The following is a 13,237-nucleotide window of genomic DNA, read 5'->3' on the forward strand; positions in this document are numbered from 1 at the left end:
ATCCAATATGTCTTGTTGGTCCGTCCAATCTGTCCGAATTGATTTTGAATTGGACGGGGTCCAATCCAAAACCGGTCCATTGACACCCTTAGATCTTGGGAGGGTGTACATGGAAATAGTTTGCATATATCTTTGTGTAGTGATCTGTCAAGGTGGATTAGAAGTGGGATGGTGATCAAGAAATTGGAAGTCTGGAACCACAGATCGATACAACAATTTCTAATGCTGCAAGTAGGGTTAGGAACTAGGGAGAGTGATGATGATGATGATGATGATGATGATGATGATGCAAACCTTTTTTCCAGCACCAACAGTAAGATAGTACATGAATCCCGTCTGAGTAAGGAATGCTTCTCAATCCCACTACAGGAGTGGAGAGAAAGAGTTTCTGTCAGTGGTGTTTAATTCTATCTAGTGATGGTTTACATATCGTCATGGTTGACATGCATGGTTGCGGGGTGGACGGACGGGTCGACAGTTGGGGACTTCACAAATTTGATTCAAAAGGTTACGTTTTGTGCTACACAAGATGTTAAAAAGAAAAGTCCCGATGTTCTTGTTTTGGAAAAGGGATTATAACTGATAAGGGCAATTTTTGGGGCCTAATATCAATAAAAGTAATGCTTTTAATAAAATTTCAAAAAATAGGTTAACTTTTTAAAAATAATATCAAATAAAGGCAAAAACACTATTCATCTTCTTTCTCTTGCAGATCATTCATCAGCACCGCCGCCCACCACCACCTCCGGCAACCTCTGGCAACGCCTCCGCCTACCTCCACCGCCTCCGTCCACCTTCTTCCTACTCCTGTGTGCATTCCACTGTCTCTGTGCTCCCCTCTACAAGGTATATACTCAATAAGAAAACTTGTATACACCAAAGATTGCTTGGTTCATGATAATGATTCATCGATGTGTTTGATAATTTTCTTTTCTTTTACAGGTTACCCTCCCAGATTTTTTGTTGGCCGACCAGCTAACCAACCAGGTTTGATATCTAAAATAGTAGTACTGTAACAACATCTTCTGGCCGGTTGGTTAATTAACGAGTGGTACATATGTTGTTATGCTTGTTTTGACAAGTCCAAGCAATCAAAAGCCTGGAGCTGTACATCTGCTACTATGTTTGGGGAAACTACGAAAAGAGCGAACACAAATGCAACGTTAGCGACATTTACAACATTTTCTATTGCATTGTGGCCATAATTCCATATTGGTGCTGCTTCTTTCAGGTAGATTATTGTTGTCCCAGTATATATTAGTTGACCTTGCAGAATCATCATTAGTAGCTTCCTTATATTTTCCGATCACAATATAATGTCGGCAGGCGGCAGCACTTGACATTCTGAAGCTATATATTTAAATTTAATTAGTGAGCTCGACGCTTTTACGAAGAAAAAGACCGAATGCAAGCATACAATGCGCTCAAGTTCCTATTGACGATTGTGGCCGTCGTCATGAGAATGGCTTACAGCCTGCAAAAGGTAGAAATTTGGAAAATCCTGGCGGTGACGACTTCAACCATTTCAGTAGCGGGAAGCACATACTAAGACATTGTCATTGATTGGGGGCTTCTGCAGCGTCACTCTAAGAACCTCTGGAGGCAGAGGCGGAGACGTTGTCGGAGGTGGCGGTGGGTGGTGGCGCTGATGAATGATCTGCAAGAGGAAGAAGATGAACAGTGTTTTTGCCTTTATTTGATATTATTTTTAAAAAGTTAACCTATTTTTGAAATTTTATTAAAAATATTACTTTTATTGATATTAGGGCCCAAAAGTTTCTCTTATCAACTATAATCCCTCTATAAAATCTCAATAACTAAGCTTGTTTTTTTTGTTGTGTGTTCTTTCTATGCAACTCTTGTAAAGGGAATTTATATCTCCAAGTCATCGTAGAGCTGAGTCGGAGTCAATGAATTCAACTTCTAAGAACCTTGCAACTACCCTATCCAAAGTCTTTCATGAGGCTCTCATTTTCTAAAAGCATTCGTTGGGCTTGAAATGTCATTGTCTGTGAAATGTCCGTATATAGGAAAGGTTGTGGATGACATGGTGGCAATGTGGTAGTTACTTTTCATAGAAGACATTGGTAATGCAATACGACATTGTGTAAACAACCATGATACTTTTCTTCAGAGAACTTCTAACTACAAGTCAATTGCTTTGGTATCAAAACAGGGAGCAAAGGAAAAGGAATTCTTTATATTCATTGATTCGGGGGTAACAGGTATGTATATACAAATATTGCGATGAGATATCATTTGCGATGCGATGAGTCTTGACAGTATGTTTGACTAACAAACTAGTAAGAACCTACAACAACTTGACTAACTATCCAGCTGTCTAACAAACTTGGATGGTAGCCGACTAATCTCCAAAATTCCCCCTTCAAGTTGGAGCATCTGTTATGCCCAACTTGGACATGAGATGAGAGGATTGTTCTGTGCCCAATGTTTTAGTGAAAAGGTCGGCTGGCTGACACGGTAGAAATATGTCGGAGCTATATGGTCTTATCTTGAATATGTTCACGCACAAAATGACAATCAATATCGTTATGTTTTGTGCACTCGTGGAAGACGGGATTCATAGCAATGTGTATGGCTGACTGATTGCCACAGAAAAGTTCCATAGGCTTAGAAATGGGAATGTTTAAGTCGTGGAGTAGGCATTTAAGCCATAATAGCTCACTAGTGGCAACAACCATGGCCCAATATTCAGCTTCCAAAGATGAGCGTGACATGGATGACTGCTTCTTAGTTTTCCATGAAATGATGGAGCTGCCAAGTAACACAACATAACCTGTAGTGGAGCTCTGAGTTAATGGGCAAGAGGCCCAATTAGAATCACAATAGTTTCGGAGTAGCATCATATTGTTTGCTGAAAAGAATATTCCATGATTAGGATTGTTTTTGATGAATTTGACCACTCTTTTAGCAGCCTCCATATGCTCTGTGCGCGGTTTGCTCAAGAATTGTGTCAATATATGTACTAGAAAACTGAGTTCTGGCTTGGTGATGGTTAAGTAGACTAACCGACCCACGAATCGCCTATACTGAGTTTGATCATCCAACAGTGGACTATTGTTATCAACAAAGTGTTGTTGTTGTTCCATAGGATGTGATGCAGGTTTACAATTCTCCATTCCTGTATCAGAGAGGATGTCCAAAGCATATTTATTCTGACATAAAAAAATTCCATGACTGCTGCGTGTAATTTCCAAGCCCAAGAAATATTTGAGTGGGCCTAGGTCTTTCAACAAGAAACAATCATGGAGGTGTTGCTTGAGATCATGTATGCGGGATGGATCATTTACGGTTATGACCAGGTCATCAACATACACCAAAACCACAATGAATGATTCCTCTCGCTTTAGTGTAAAGAGGGAGTAATCTGTTGTGGGCTGGTTGAATCCAATGTTTGTCAATATAGTTGCAAGCTTCTCATACCAGCAGCGTGAGGCCTATTTAAGCCCATATAAAGACTTGTGTAACTTGCAAACTTTATTTTGTGTTTGGGAAAACTAGGAGGTATGTTCATGTACACATCTTCTGCCAAATCCCCATTCAAGAAAGTGTTGTTCATGTCCAACTGGTGAAGTTCCCACCCTTTGATGCCACTATAGCCAATAAACAACGGAGGGTGACTAGCTTTGCCACAGGCGCATACGTATCATGGTAATCATATTCCTCTACCTGGTTGTATCCCTTTGCCACTAAGCGGGCTTTGTAGCGCTCCATCATGCCATCAACACAACACAGTATTTTAATTTGTATACCCACTTTGCTCTAATGGAATTCTTCTTCGGAGGAAGGTCGACTATGGACTATGTTTTATTTCTCTTGAACACTTATATTTCTTCATTCATGGTATGTTGCCAATTTGGATCATGGGCCACCTGGGCATATGACTTGGGCTCAATGGGTTCAAATGAGGCTAAAGCTGAGGTGGATGTGGAATGTGGCAGGTTACAAATGAAGTCTTTAAAGAGGGAGATGAGTGTAAGTCAGTATTGACATTATCTTGAGATGTTACAGGTTAAGTGGACTGATCTGAATGGTTTACAACAAAGGGTTCTGTTTGTTGTTCAGTTTGAGGGAGCGGGAACACAATGTTTGGATTCTAGTTTTGGTTAGAGGAATCATTGGCATATGGGAAAATATTTTCATAGAAGGTTACATCTCTTGAGGTGAATATTCGATGAGTCTCGAGGCTATATAGTTGGTATCCCTTTTGTCTTATGGATAACTAACAAATATACATCGGGTTGCCCGAGGTGCAAATTTGTTTGTGTCTAATGGTCGCTCCTGGGCATAGCATAAGACCCAAAAGTGCGCAAGTGATCGAGGGTGAGAGGCCTTCCAAAAAGTAACTCAAATGGGGACTTACCTTGAAGTGGAACGACTGACAAATAGTTGATTATGTATGTTGAAGTAAGCACACATTCACCCCAAAAGCTAACTGGTAGTGAAGCTTGAAATCGCAAAGCGCGGGCAACCTCTAATAAGTGCTTGTGTTTTCTCTCAGCTCTCCTGCTTTGTTGCGGGGAATCGACATAGGTTCTTTGATGTACAATTCCATTTTGAGAAAAGAATGATTGAATGGGATCAAAGAGAAACTCTTTCCCAATATCTAATCTAACTTGTTGAACTAAGTTCTCACCATGTTATAGAATGAGACAAGTAAAGAAAATGTTTCTGACTTAAATTTCATCAAGTACAACCAAGTGCATTTGTTGTAACCATCTATAATGGTCAAAAAATATCTTGCACTTGAATAAGAAGCAATGCGATAAGGACCCCATATGTCAACATCTATCAAAGCAAAGGCTGAAATTGCTCTCAACGAGCTTATTGAAAATGGGACTCTAGTATGTTTTGCTCGTTTGCAAGCATCACAAGCCCCACTACTGTCATCTGTGATATGCCTATTTAATCGTAAAGACAACTGACTAGCTGGAACATGCCCAAGCCTATTGTGCCATGAAGTATATCCATCTCTGTCTATATGTAATGCAGTAGAAGCTGCCATTGAAGCACCATATTCTAAGCAGTAGACTCCATCAAATAGATGTCCCTTGCCAATTGTCTTCAAGTGTTGGTCTTGTAATACATAGGATGTGGAGGAAAAGAGAGCAACACAGTTTAACTGTGTTGTAAGTCTTCTTATAGACAATAGATTATACTTGAAGTAAGGCACATATAGTACATTTTTAATTACAAGATCAGGTCTCAATATAACCGTTCCTATATGAGTGGCACGTAAGAGACAATTATTTGGTAATCTAATAGAGAAAGGAGTTATTAAGACTTCACAATGAGTGAACAAGGTTCTGTCAGGGGTCATGTGATCTGAAGCCCCACTGTCCAAAATCCAAATGTTCGAATGTATTGAAGAAGTGAAAGGATCCTTACTAGTCATGGTTGAAGTATCCAATGAACCATGATTATCATCATTTAGTAGCCTCGGCAACTGATTATATTGGTCTACAATGAGAGATATAGGTGAGACTTCTTGAGACCTAGATGGTTCAATTTCATACAAGCTACATGGGCTGTTTTCCATTCTTGGAATTTCCACAATTGGAATTCTTAGTTGATTGACCTTTGTCCCAACCTTCAGGGTATCCGAGGAGTTCAAAACACTTGTCTCCAGTATGTCCTATTCTTTTACAATACTCACATTTGAATTTGGGTTTGGTCGGATTTTCATTACTCCAAATATTAGATTTATTCACAGAGAAAGCAACAACAACAACAACAGTGTTAATTAGCGGCGCCTTCTGAGAGACCATGGCTTGGTGGCACTCTTCTTGTATGACCATGGCATAGGCGCGATTTACATTTGGGATTGGCTCCATGGCGAGGATGGCATATTGGACATTATTGAAGGTGTCCACAAGACCCATCAAGAACTGTAGAATTTTGTCTTTCTCTTTTTCTGCAATCAACTTTCTTGCAGATCCACAAGAGCTCTCCAATATTTTAGACAAAACTGCAATTTTGTCCCAAAGACCCTTCATTCGTATGAAATAGGAGGTTACTGATATGGTTCCTTGGTGTAACAGGGAAAGATCCCGCTTCAGTTGACATAATCGAGGACCGTGGCCCTAGGAAAACCTTTCTCAAGATCGGACCAAATCTCCCTTGTAGAAGACACATATGCAACACTTTCACGGAATTCTCGTGCGAGAGAGTTAAAGATCCATGAAGTGACCATGCTATTGCATTTGATCCATGCTCTTACTTTTTCTAGAGGTTCTTCAGGTTTCAATACTATCCCATCGACAAAGCCAAACTTATTTTTGGCTTCTAATGCGATCCCATCGCTCTCTGCCATGTCGGATAATTCTCCCCTATAAGCAAAGACGAAACCAAGACCCCACTAGGATTGTCAGATGGATGCAGGTAGTAGGGTGACGCTGGATCAAGATCAAACATGGTTGACGACGGTGACATTGCAGCGACGTAGAGTTTGGTCGATGTAGAACTCAATCAAGGCTCTGATACCACATCAAAACAGAGAGCAAAGGAAAAGGAATTCTTTATATTCATTGATTCGGGGTGATGAGTGTATATGCAAATATTGTGATGAGATATCATCTGCGATGCGATGAGTCTTGGCAGTATGTTTCATTAACAAACTAGTAATAACCTATAATGACTTGACTAACTGTCCAACTATTTAACAAACTACAACTGGACCTGAACTGGACGGTAACTGACTAATCTCCAATATTTGGACACTACCATACTATGCTCTTGCATCCGGTGTTGATCCAGAAAATGCCCTCGAGGGGGGCAAGTCAATCAAATTAGTTGTTTGGGTATAGACCAATCGATCAAAGAATTAAGGGTGATGATGAAAAGCATGCAGTGGCAATGGACCACTCTCTTAGGAGCAGAGGTTGTGTTGGAGGTATAGTTCAACACTTGAGGTAGGTGTCACATTGAACAAATGGAAGAAGAAGAAGTAAGAAAACGGGAAGGGGGAGAGAGAGAGAGACTTGAGGTTGGGCTCAATGTTGGAGACCGTGGCTTCATTAAAGGTAGAGTTAGTAGAAAATTTACAATTCCTCTAAAATGGCCATCGTTTGAGCGAGCTAAAGTGGTTTTTCAGCTACGTTGTAGACATGTTCATAGTCGGATTCCCTCAAAGTCTTCAAATCAAAATACTGACTTGAAAAGTCACTAGTTGTATCTAGACTTGAAAATTTTCATCAGGTGGGTTTTATTTTGAAAATTTGATAAATAATGAAGGATAATTCGACATTTCGTTTTTTCTGTTAGTGTTTAATGGTGATGACAATTATTAAAAAACTTAAGAATGGTTTAGGACAATATATAAATAGTAGGGATAGAATTAGTCAATTTCCTAAACCATAAGGATATTTTAAGAGATTTTCCCTTTTGATAAATACCATCAATTGGTTCTCACCTAGTGGTGTGGCACGCACATTGCACGTGAAAAAACATAGTGGCTCGTGCATTTCTATGTGTAAAAGCCTAAAAGGAGATAGTGGAGAAAGAAAACTAAACGGATCAAAATGTGGGGCATAGTTTGATCATTACTAATGTTGTAAAGGGAACAAGATTTGAGGATAGAATAGAAAATTATGCAAATAACAAGGGCGTTTAAGATATAAAAGTTTAAATCATTGGTTAAAATTGGGGTGTATATATAAGTTTCAACATGGACCTATTAATGAATTAATAGGTTATAAGGATAAAATGAAAAATTGCCTAAATAGAACGGGTGTTATAGGTATATGAAAGTCTGAACGAATGGCTAAAATTGGGACATTAACAAAAGGACAGAATAGAAAATTAGACAAAGAATTAAGGATATTTTATTTTAAATATATAAAAGTTTGAGTATAGACCTATTAATATTTTTTCGTAATAAGTCTATTAATAAATTAATATATGATAAAAATAAAATGGAAATTTGTGTAAAGAGAAAGGATATTATAGGTAATACAAAAGTTGGACCAAAGGGATGATCGAGGGTGAATGTTTTCGTGGTAGAAAAAGCTTATATATAAACTTATGAATGAATTAGCATATTAAAAGGATAAAATGAAAATTTATATAAATAGAAAGAATATTATAATTATATGAATTGGACCAGTGAAACGGTCTGTTTTATATATATATAGAGAGAGAGAAATAGATTAAATGTTTTCAACGAAAATAACGACTAATGGTCATTGACTATGACCAAATCCGGAATGCTTTTAATTAAGACACTTTCAAAGTATTTGGGACCCCTAGACCACGCTAATTAACCACCCATCCATCTCTCGATTCTCTCCCTCTAGAACTCCCTCTCTTCTTCTTCTTCTTCTTCTTCTCCTCCACCACCACCGCCGCCTCTTCCTTCTCCTCCTCCCTTATTGTGAAGGCCTATCCTTCATCCACTGACAAAAAGGAAGAGAGAGGGAGAGGAAGAGAATGAACCCCTTGGACCCCTCGAACCACCCACCCAACCATAAAATATTGAATACGACGGTACCATCAAATAATACGGTATGTAAATATCACGATACAAGGTTCAACTCCAAAGGGGTTTGGTCTGGAGACAATCCCCTGAGTTTCGTGTTACCCGCCTCGTTTATTGAAGTCTTCATGATTGTGGTGATCAGCCGTGTAATCCACATTATCATCAGGCCTCTCAAACAACCCAGATTCGTTGCAAATATGCTCGTAAGTAAGCTAGCTTTATATATAATTTTGTATATAAATATATATATATATATATATTTCCTACGTGCATTATCATCCACCATTGTTTAATTATTTTCTGCGCTAGCTAGCTGCTTCCCCCATCTCCTCCTCTTCTAAGTTCTAATTAATAATGTGGTTGTTTGGTTTGGTTTGGGTAAAATTAAGAGTGGTATAATATTGGGGCCCACCATCTTAGGGCAGACGAAAGAATTTGAGAAGCTGGCGTTTCCTGGAAGCAAAGAGATGGTATTGAATACAACATCAGAGTTAGCAATGCTGTACTTGTTCTTCCTGGTTGGCGTGAAAATGGACACGAATTTGATATTGAAGCCCAAAAGAGATGCAGTGAGAATTGGTATGACAGGATTGATACTTCCTTGGGTGCTGGTTGCGTGTGCAACCCACTACCTACGTCCATACACGTCGATAGGGGAAATGGGACCGTTTTTCATCATGTTCTGTTTAAGTTTGTCGTTGAGTCCCTTCCCTGCAATTGCTAATATAATGGATGAGCTGAATCTGCTCACCTCTGAAATGGGAAAGCTGGCAGTGTCCTGTGCAATGGTGAACGACATGGTGTCCTGGGTTGTGTTGATAATCACTGCTGCCCTTCTCCAGAGAACCTTGATGGCCTCAATTTCAGCAGTCGCGTCTACCGGTGCATTTTTCATTTTAATAACCCACGTAATGCGCCCAGTCGTCGTAGGGATTATCGAGAATACTCCCGAGGGAGGTGTGGTGAGTCAGTCTTGGGTCGTGATTATACTGCTGGGAGTGTTGGTGAATGCATTCATCGGCGACGTCATAGGTCTCACTCCTAATATTGGGGCTTTTGGCCTCGGCGTAATTATACCGGAGGGCTCAACCCTGGGGATAGCTCTGGTGGAGAAGACTGAAACCATTGTGACGGAGTTCCTTCTTCCCTTCTTCTTCCTTCGATGTGGCTTGTACACCAACATTTTCTCGGTACGGAATGCCAAGAATTTTTTAGCTCTGCAAGTCATCATGTTGATGGGAAGCGTAGGGAAGCTGGTGGGAACTATCTTACCTTGCAATCTCAACGCTCAAAATGCGCTGTCACTGGGTCTTATCATGATATGCAAGGGCATCTTCAACATAAGCCTCTTCTTGACCTGGAGATTTTATAGGGTGAGGCTGATGACATGACGGCCGGCCGGCCGCCTGAGCCCGAGGCCCTTATATATATAATTATTTGTTGTTAATTGGTTAACTTAAAATTCATGGACTAATTATAACTAGCTTCTGATATGATGATGGGTTGCAGCTCATTGACGAGGAAAGTTTCACTATATTCGTAGTGTCCAACCTGTTGCTCACAGTCATAATCGCGCCTTTGCTCACAACCCTCTACAAGCCACCAAGGTACTTCGCCACACACGCAGCGGGATTATCACTCCAAAACATACGACCCAACCATGAGCTTCGAATCATTGCCTGCCTCCACGACGAGAGGATTGTTAATGACATCATCTCCATCATTGAAGCTTCCTATCCAGCCAGGGAAACCCCCATATACGCCTATGTGCTTCACCTGGTTAACTTGGTCGGCCGATCTGTTGCTGTGGTAGCCGACCCTAGCACCGTTTACAGGTGCAGCACCCATAAGCCCACCAAATCTGATTATATCATGAGTGCCTTCAAAAAGTACTCAGACTGCACCCATGGGACTGTCGGCTTTCGCCCTTTAACCGTCATCGCCCCCTACAAATCCATGCACGAGGATATTTGTAAGATAGCTCATGATAACAGGGCCGCCCTCATTCTCCTGCCTTTCCACAGGAACGACCACATGTTGGGTAGTAGTACTGCTGCCTTATCTACCCTTACCCACAACGTTCTGGCCGGTGCACCTTGCTCCGTCGCCCTCCTTGTGAACCGGGGTTACAAATATTGTCGCTTCGCCGTCCAAGAACACTTCTCCTACAGCGTGCTTCTCCTCTTCTTTGGCGGACCCGATGACCGTGAGGCACTAGCATTTGCCAGTCGCATGTCCACACACCCCGGCTTGAGTGTCACCGTCATAAGGTTTCAATTTTCCGACGACGACGACAACGATAATGAGAGGGAAAGACAGCTTGACTACTCTGTTCTGCACGAATTTAAACTTAAGAACTTCACCAATGAATCTGCAATGTTCCGTGAGGAGGTTGTGAATGATATTGAGGAAGCTCTGCTTCTAATTCGATCTCTCAAGAGTAAGTACGACCTTGTTATCGTTGGGAGACGAAATTGGACGTGCAAGGCGCTCACTGGAGATATGGCAGATTGGAGTGAGAATACAGAGCTTGGGGTCCTCGGCGACATAATTGCATCTTCTGATTTATTAGATAATGAGTACAATCTATTGGTTATGCAAGCAAGGATGTGATGGATGCAAGACTACACTCTCCACCATCAACACCAGAGTAATCATGTTCTAAATTTGAAAATTGTTAAATATTCATTTTAAGTTCATAAATGAAAATTTTTGTTTATGTTGAGGGGTATCATTAAAAAACAAAAAATTATAAGATTCCTCTTTTAAGAGATAAAGAAAAAGATGGGCATCAATTTTTTTTTTAAAGTTGTAAGATTCCTCTTAAAAAATAAAATTTAAGAAAAAACGACAAAAACAAATCACTTGGGTTACAGACCCCTAATGTTCATCTGATTTAAATCTTTACCATGCTCTTTCCAGGTGACACACGTACGCTTGCTTCAACTTTGGAAGTTGGGTTCTACAGATACTATTTCTTGAGACCATTTGCATCAGGAGACAGCAGGTTATTTGAGCTGTGCAGGTCACTGATTCTTGCTTATTGACTAGAGATGGATTCTGTAGTTAATTTTTGACATTTGAGCTGGAAGAGTTCGGGTATTATTTATATGCAATGTAGTCCGTACGTAGAGACCTCTTTTTGAGACCAGGCTTTGTAGCATTTTTCTGGCAATGTGTCCCAATAGAACATACATGATGCAAGAAAGTGCTATCACCATGATCACACAGCAACTGTTTCCTCCACTTGGAACTTGGAAGGGAGTTCGAATATGCTTCAACCATGGTCTTAACATCACCAACACCACCTGGTGACCCATTTATTTTCTATGGTTTTACTTAATTATGCCACTATCTCGACCAACTTTGATCACAACATTAATTTTTTGGAACTACACACAATTTCTGACCACCTTAACAACTCAAACATAACTTATTAGATGATATGATACAATGTGTGTACTGTAGACAAGGCTCAACACCATGAGACCCGTGACTGGTGAGTGGCTTACAAAGCTTGTTTTCATGGTAAATCAGAAAGACACCATGTTAACTTTGAATTAATAATAGAATAAGAAACTTTACCTGCAAAAAAAATGCCCATATTCTATAAAAAAAAATAATTAATTTCAGTTTGTTAATAAAATGGAAACTAAGTTGGTTGTTTTTCCAAAATTTCAAAACAAAACTATAAAAGTTTCAGGGGATTGGGAAGCAAAAGAAGAGAGAATAACCTGACGTAGACCACGATTCCATTTTTTATTTTTGTAGGAATTAGGGAGGGGCAGAGTAGGGTGCATATGAGGCCCACTAGCCACACTACTAGTTATGCAGGTTTGATCCCATGCCTCCTATTTCCAGGGGTGCCAAGTGGTCATCCTGACAACTGGGTCATGGACATGATTTGAATTAACTGTGTTATTCATGTTGTGAGAGATTTTATACCTATTGGTTTGACAAACATCCCTTACATGGTGATTGCTAGGATCATTGCCCACTGTATAGATCCAATTTTTAAATAAGATCATTTCGTCTTATTAACCTTCACATTGGGGGTTGTTTCATCGCCAAAGTTGTAGTGCAAGAGGTTTTGCATTCCATGAACAATGTGGATTCTAGTATAGACCGCTCAATGTGGATGCTAGTATTGAATAGAAAACTTTCCACTGACGGTGCAAGTACCATGATCCTTGGGTGACTTCTCCAAGGATTGCTGGTACATGAATAGAAAACTTTCCACTCGTAACACTGACGGTGCATGTGCATCCAGAGGTGCTTCTGTCCTAGGTTATGTTGGAAGCAAAATATCATTTTCCTCGGGGGCAAATTGTTGAAAGTTGAAACCTCCCCTGAAGTTTATGTATGGTAAGACAAACCTTAGGGCTGCGTTTTGGAATCTATGTAAAACCTCATCGGTGTAAAAGTATATCTATGAGGTTTTACACCAAACTGTAAAAAAGTGACTGTTAATTTTGAAAAGTGTGAATTCAAAATGCGTGGAGTTTTACATTGATTTTATCAATATAGTATTTATATTGATAATCGATGTAAAACTTTATTTTTAATGAGGTTTTATATTGATTTAGTAAAACTCTACTCCATCCAAACGCCGACAAAACCGAATCGGAGTGGAGTTTTACGTCAATCTTAATTTACACTCCTTCCAAATACCGACAAAACCGAACTAGCATAAATATTTACATCGCTTCCAAACGCAGCCTAGGTAACAATATTAGATTG

The 13,237-nt window shown here is 39.9% G+C and overlaps 2 protein-coding genes across 3 annotated transcripts; one reads left to right on the forward strand and one right to left on the reverse strand.

Moving 5' to 3' along the window:
* Window positions 1–713: 713 nt before the first annotated feature.
* On the reverse strand, window positions 714–6,334 carry LOC148801924 (uncharacterized). The gene is made up of 6 exons (XM_088897308.1): window positions 6,115–6,334; window positions 5,733–5,989; window positions 4,658–5,656; window positions 2,532–3,458; window positions 1,547–1,657; window positions 714–839 (listed from the first exon to the last, which is right to left on the reverse strand). The coding sequence occupies exons 1-6, from the start codon at window positions 6,332–6,334 to the stop codon at window positions 714–716; spliced, it is 2,640 nt and encodes an 879-aa protein (XP_088753434.1).
* A 1,944-nt stretch (window positions 6,335–8,278) lies between these two features.
* On the forward strand, window positions 8,279–12,009 carry LOC104597357 (cation/H(+) antiporter 15-like). 2 transcript variants are annotated; one of them, XM_088897065.1, is made up of 4 exons: window positions 8,279–8,700; window positions 8,887–9,870; window positions 10,007–11,147; window positions 11,420–12,009. In XM_088897065.1, the coding sequence occupies exons 1-3, from the start codon at window positions 8,449–8,451 to the stop codon at window positions 11,108–11,110; spliced, it is 2,340 nt and encodes a 779-aa protein (XP_088753191.1). In that variant the 5' UTR covers window positions 8,279–8,448; the 3' UTR covers window positions 11,111–11,147; window positions 11,420–12,009. The 2 variants fall into 2 exon arrangements, with proteins under 2 accessions (XP_088753191.1, XP_019053266.2); XM_019197721.2 differs by lacking the exon at window positions 11,420–12,009 and having other exon boundaries at window positions 10,007–11,216.
* The last annotated feature ends 1,228 nt before the right edge of the window (window positions 12,010–13,237 follow it).

The sequence above is a fragment of the Nelumbo nucifera genome, chromosome 2 (assembly GCF_055504915.1).
Source record: "Nelumbo nucifera cultivar China Antique chromosome 2, China Antique-T2T, whole genome shotgun sequence".
In the NCBI taxonomy this organism is placed as follows: Eukaryota; Viridiplantae; Streptophyta; class Magnoliopsida; order Proteales; family Nelumbonaceae; genus Nelumbo; species Nelumbo nucifera.

Excerpts from the sequence above, each read along its gene's own strand:
- LOC148801924 (XM_088897308.1), bottom strand. The coding sequence starts at position 6,334 with ATGGCAGAGAGCGATGGGATCGCATTAGAAGCCAAAAATAAGTTTGGC. Across the intron at positions 5,990-6,114 it reads TTGGTCCGATCTTGAGAAAG|TTTTGTCTAAAATATTGGAG; the intron begins GTTTTCCTAGGG and ends ACAAAATTGCAG. Across the intron at positions 3,459-4,657 it reads TTGTCTCATTCTATAACATG|GCCTCACGCTGCTGGTATGA; the intron begins GTGAGAACTTAG and ends GGGCTTAAATAG.
- LOC104597357 (XM_088897065.1), top strand. The coding sequence starts at position 8,449 with ATGAACCCCTTGGACCCCTCGAACCACCCACCCAACCATAAAATATTG. Across the intron at positions 8,701-8,886 it reads GATTCGTTGCAAATATGCTC|AGTGGTATAATATTGGGGCC; the intron begins GTAAGTAAGCTA and ends GGTAAAATTAAG. Across the intron at positions 9,871-10,006 it reads TGACCTGGAGATTTTATAGG|CTCATTGACGAGGAAAGTTT; the intron begins GTGAGGCTGATG and ends GATGGGTTGCAG.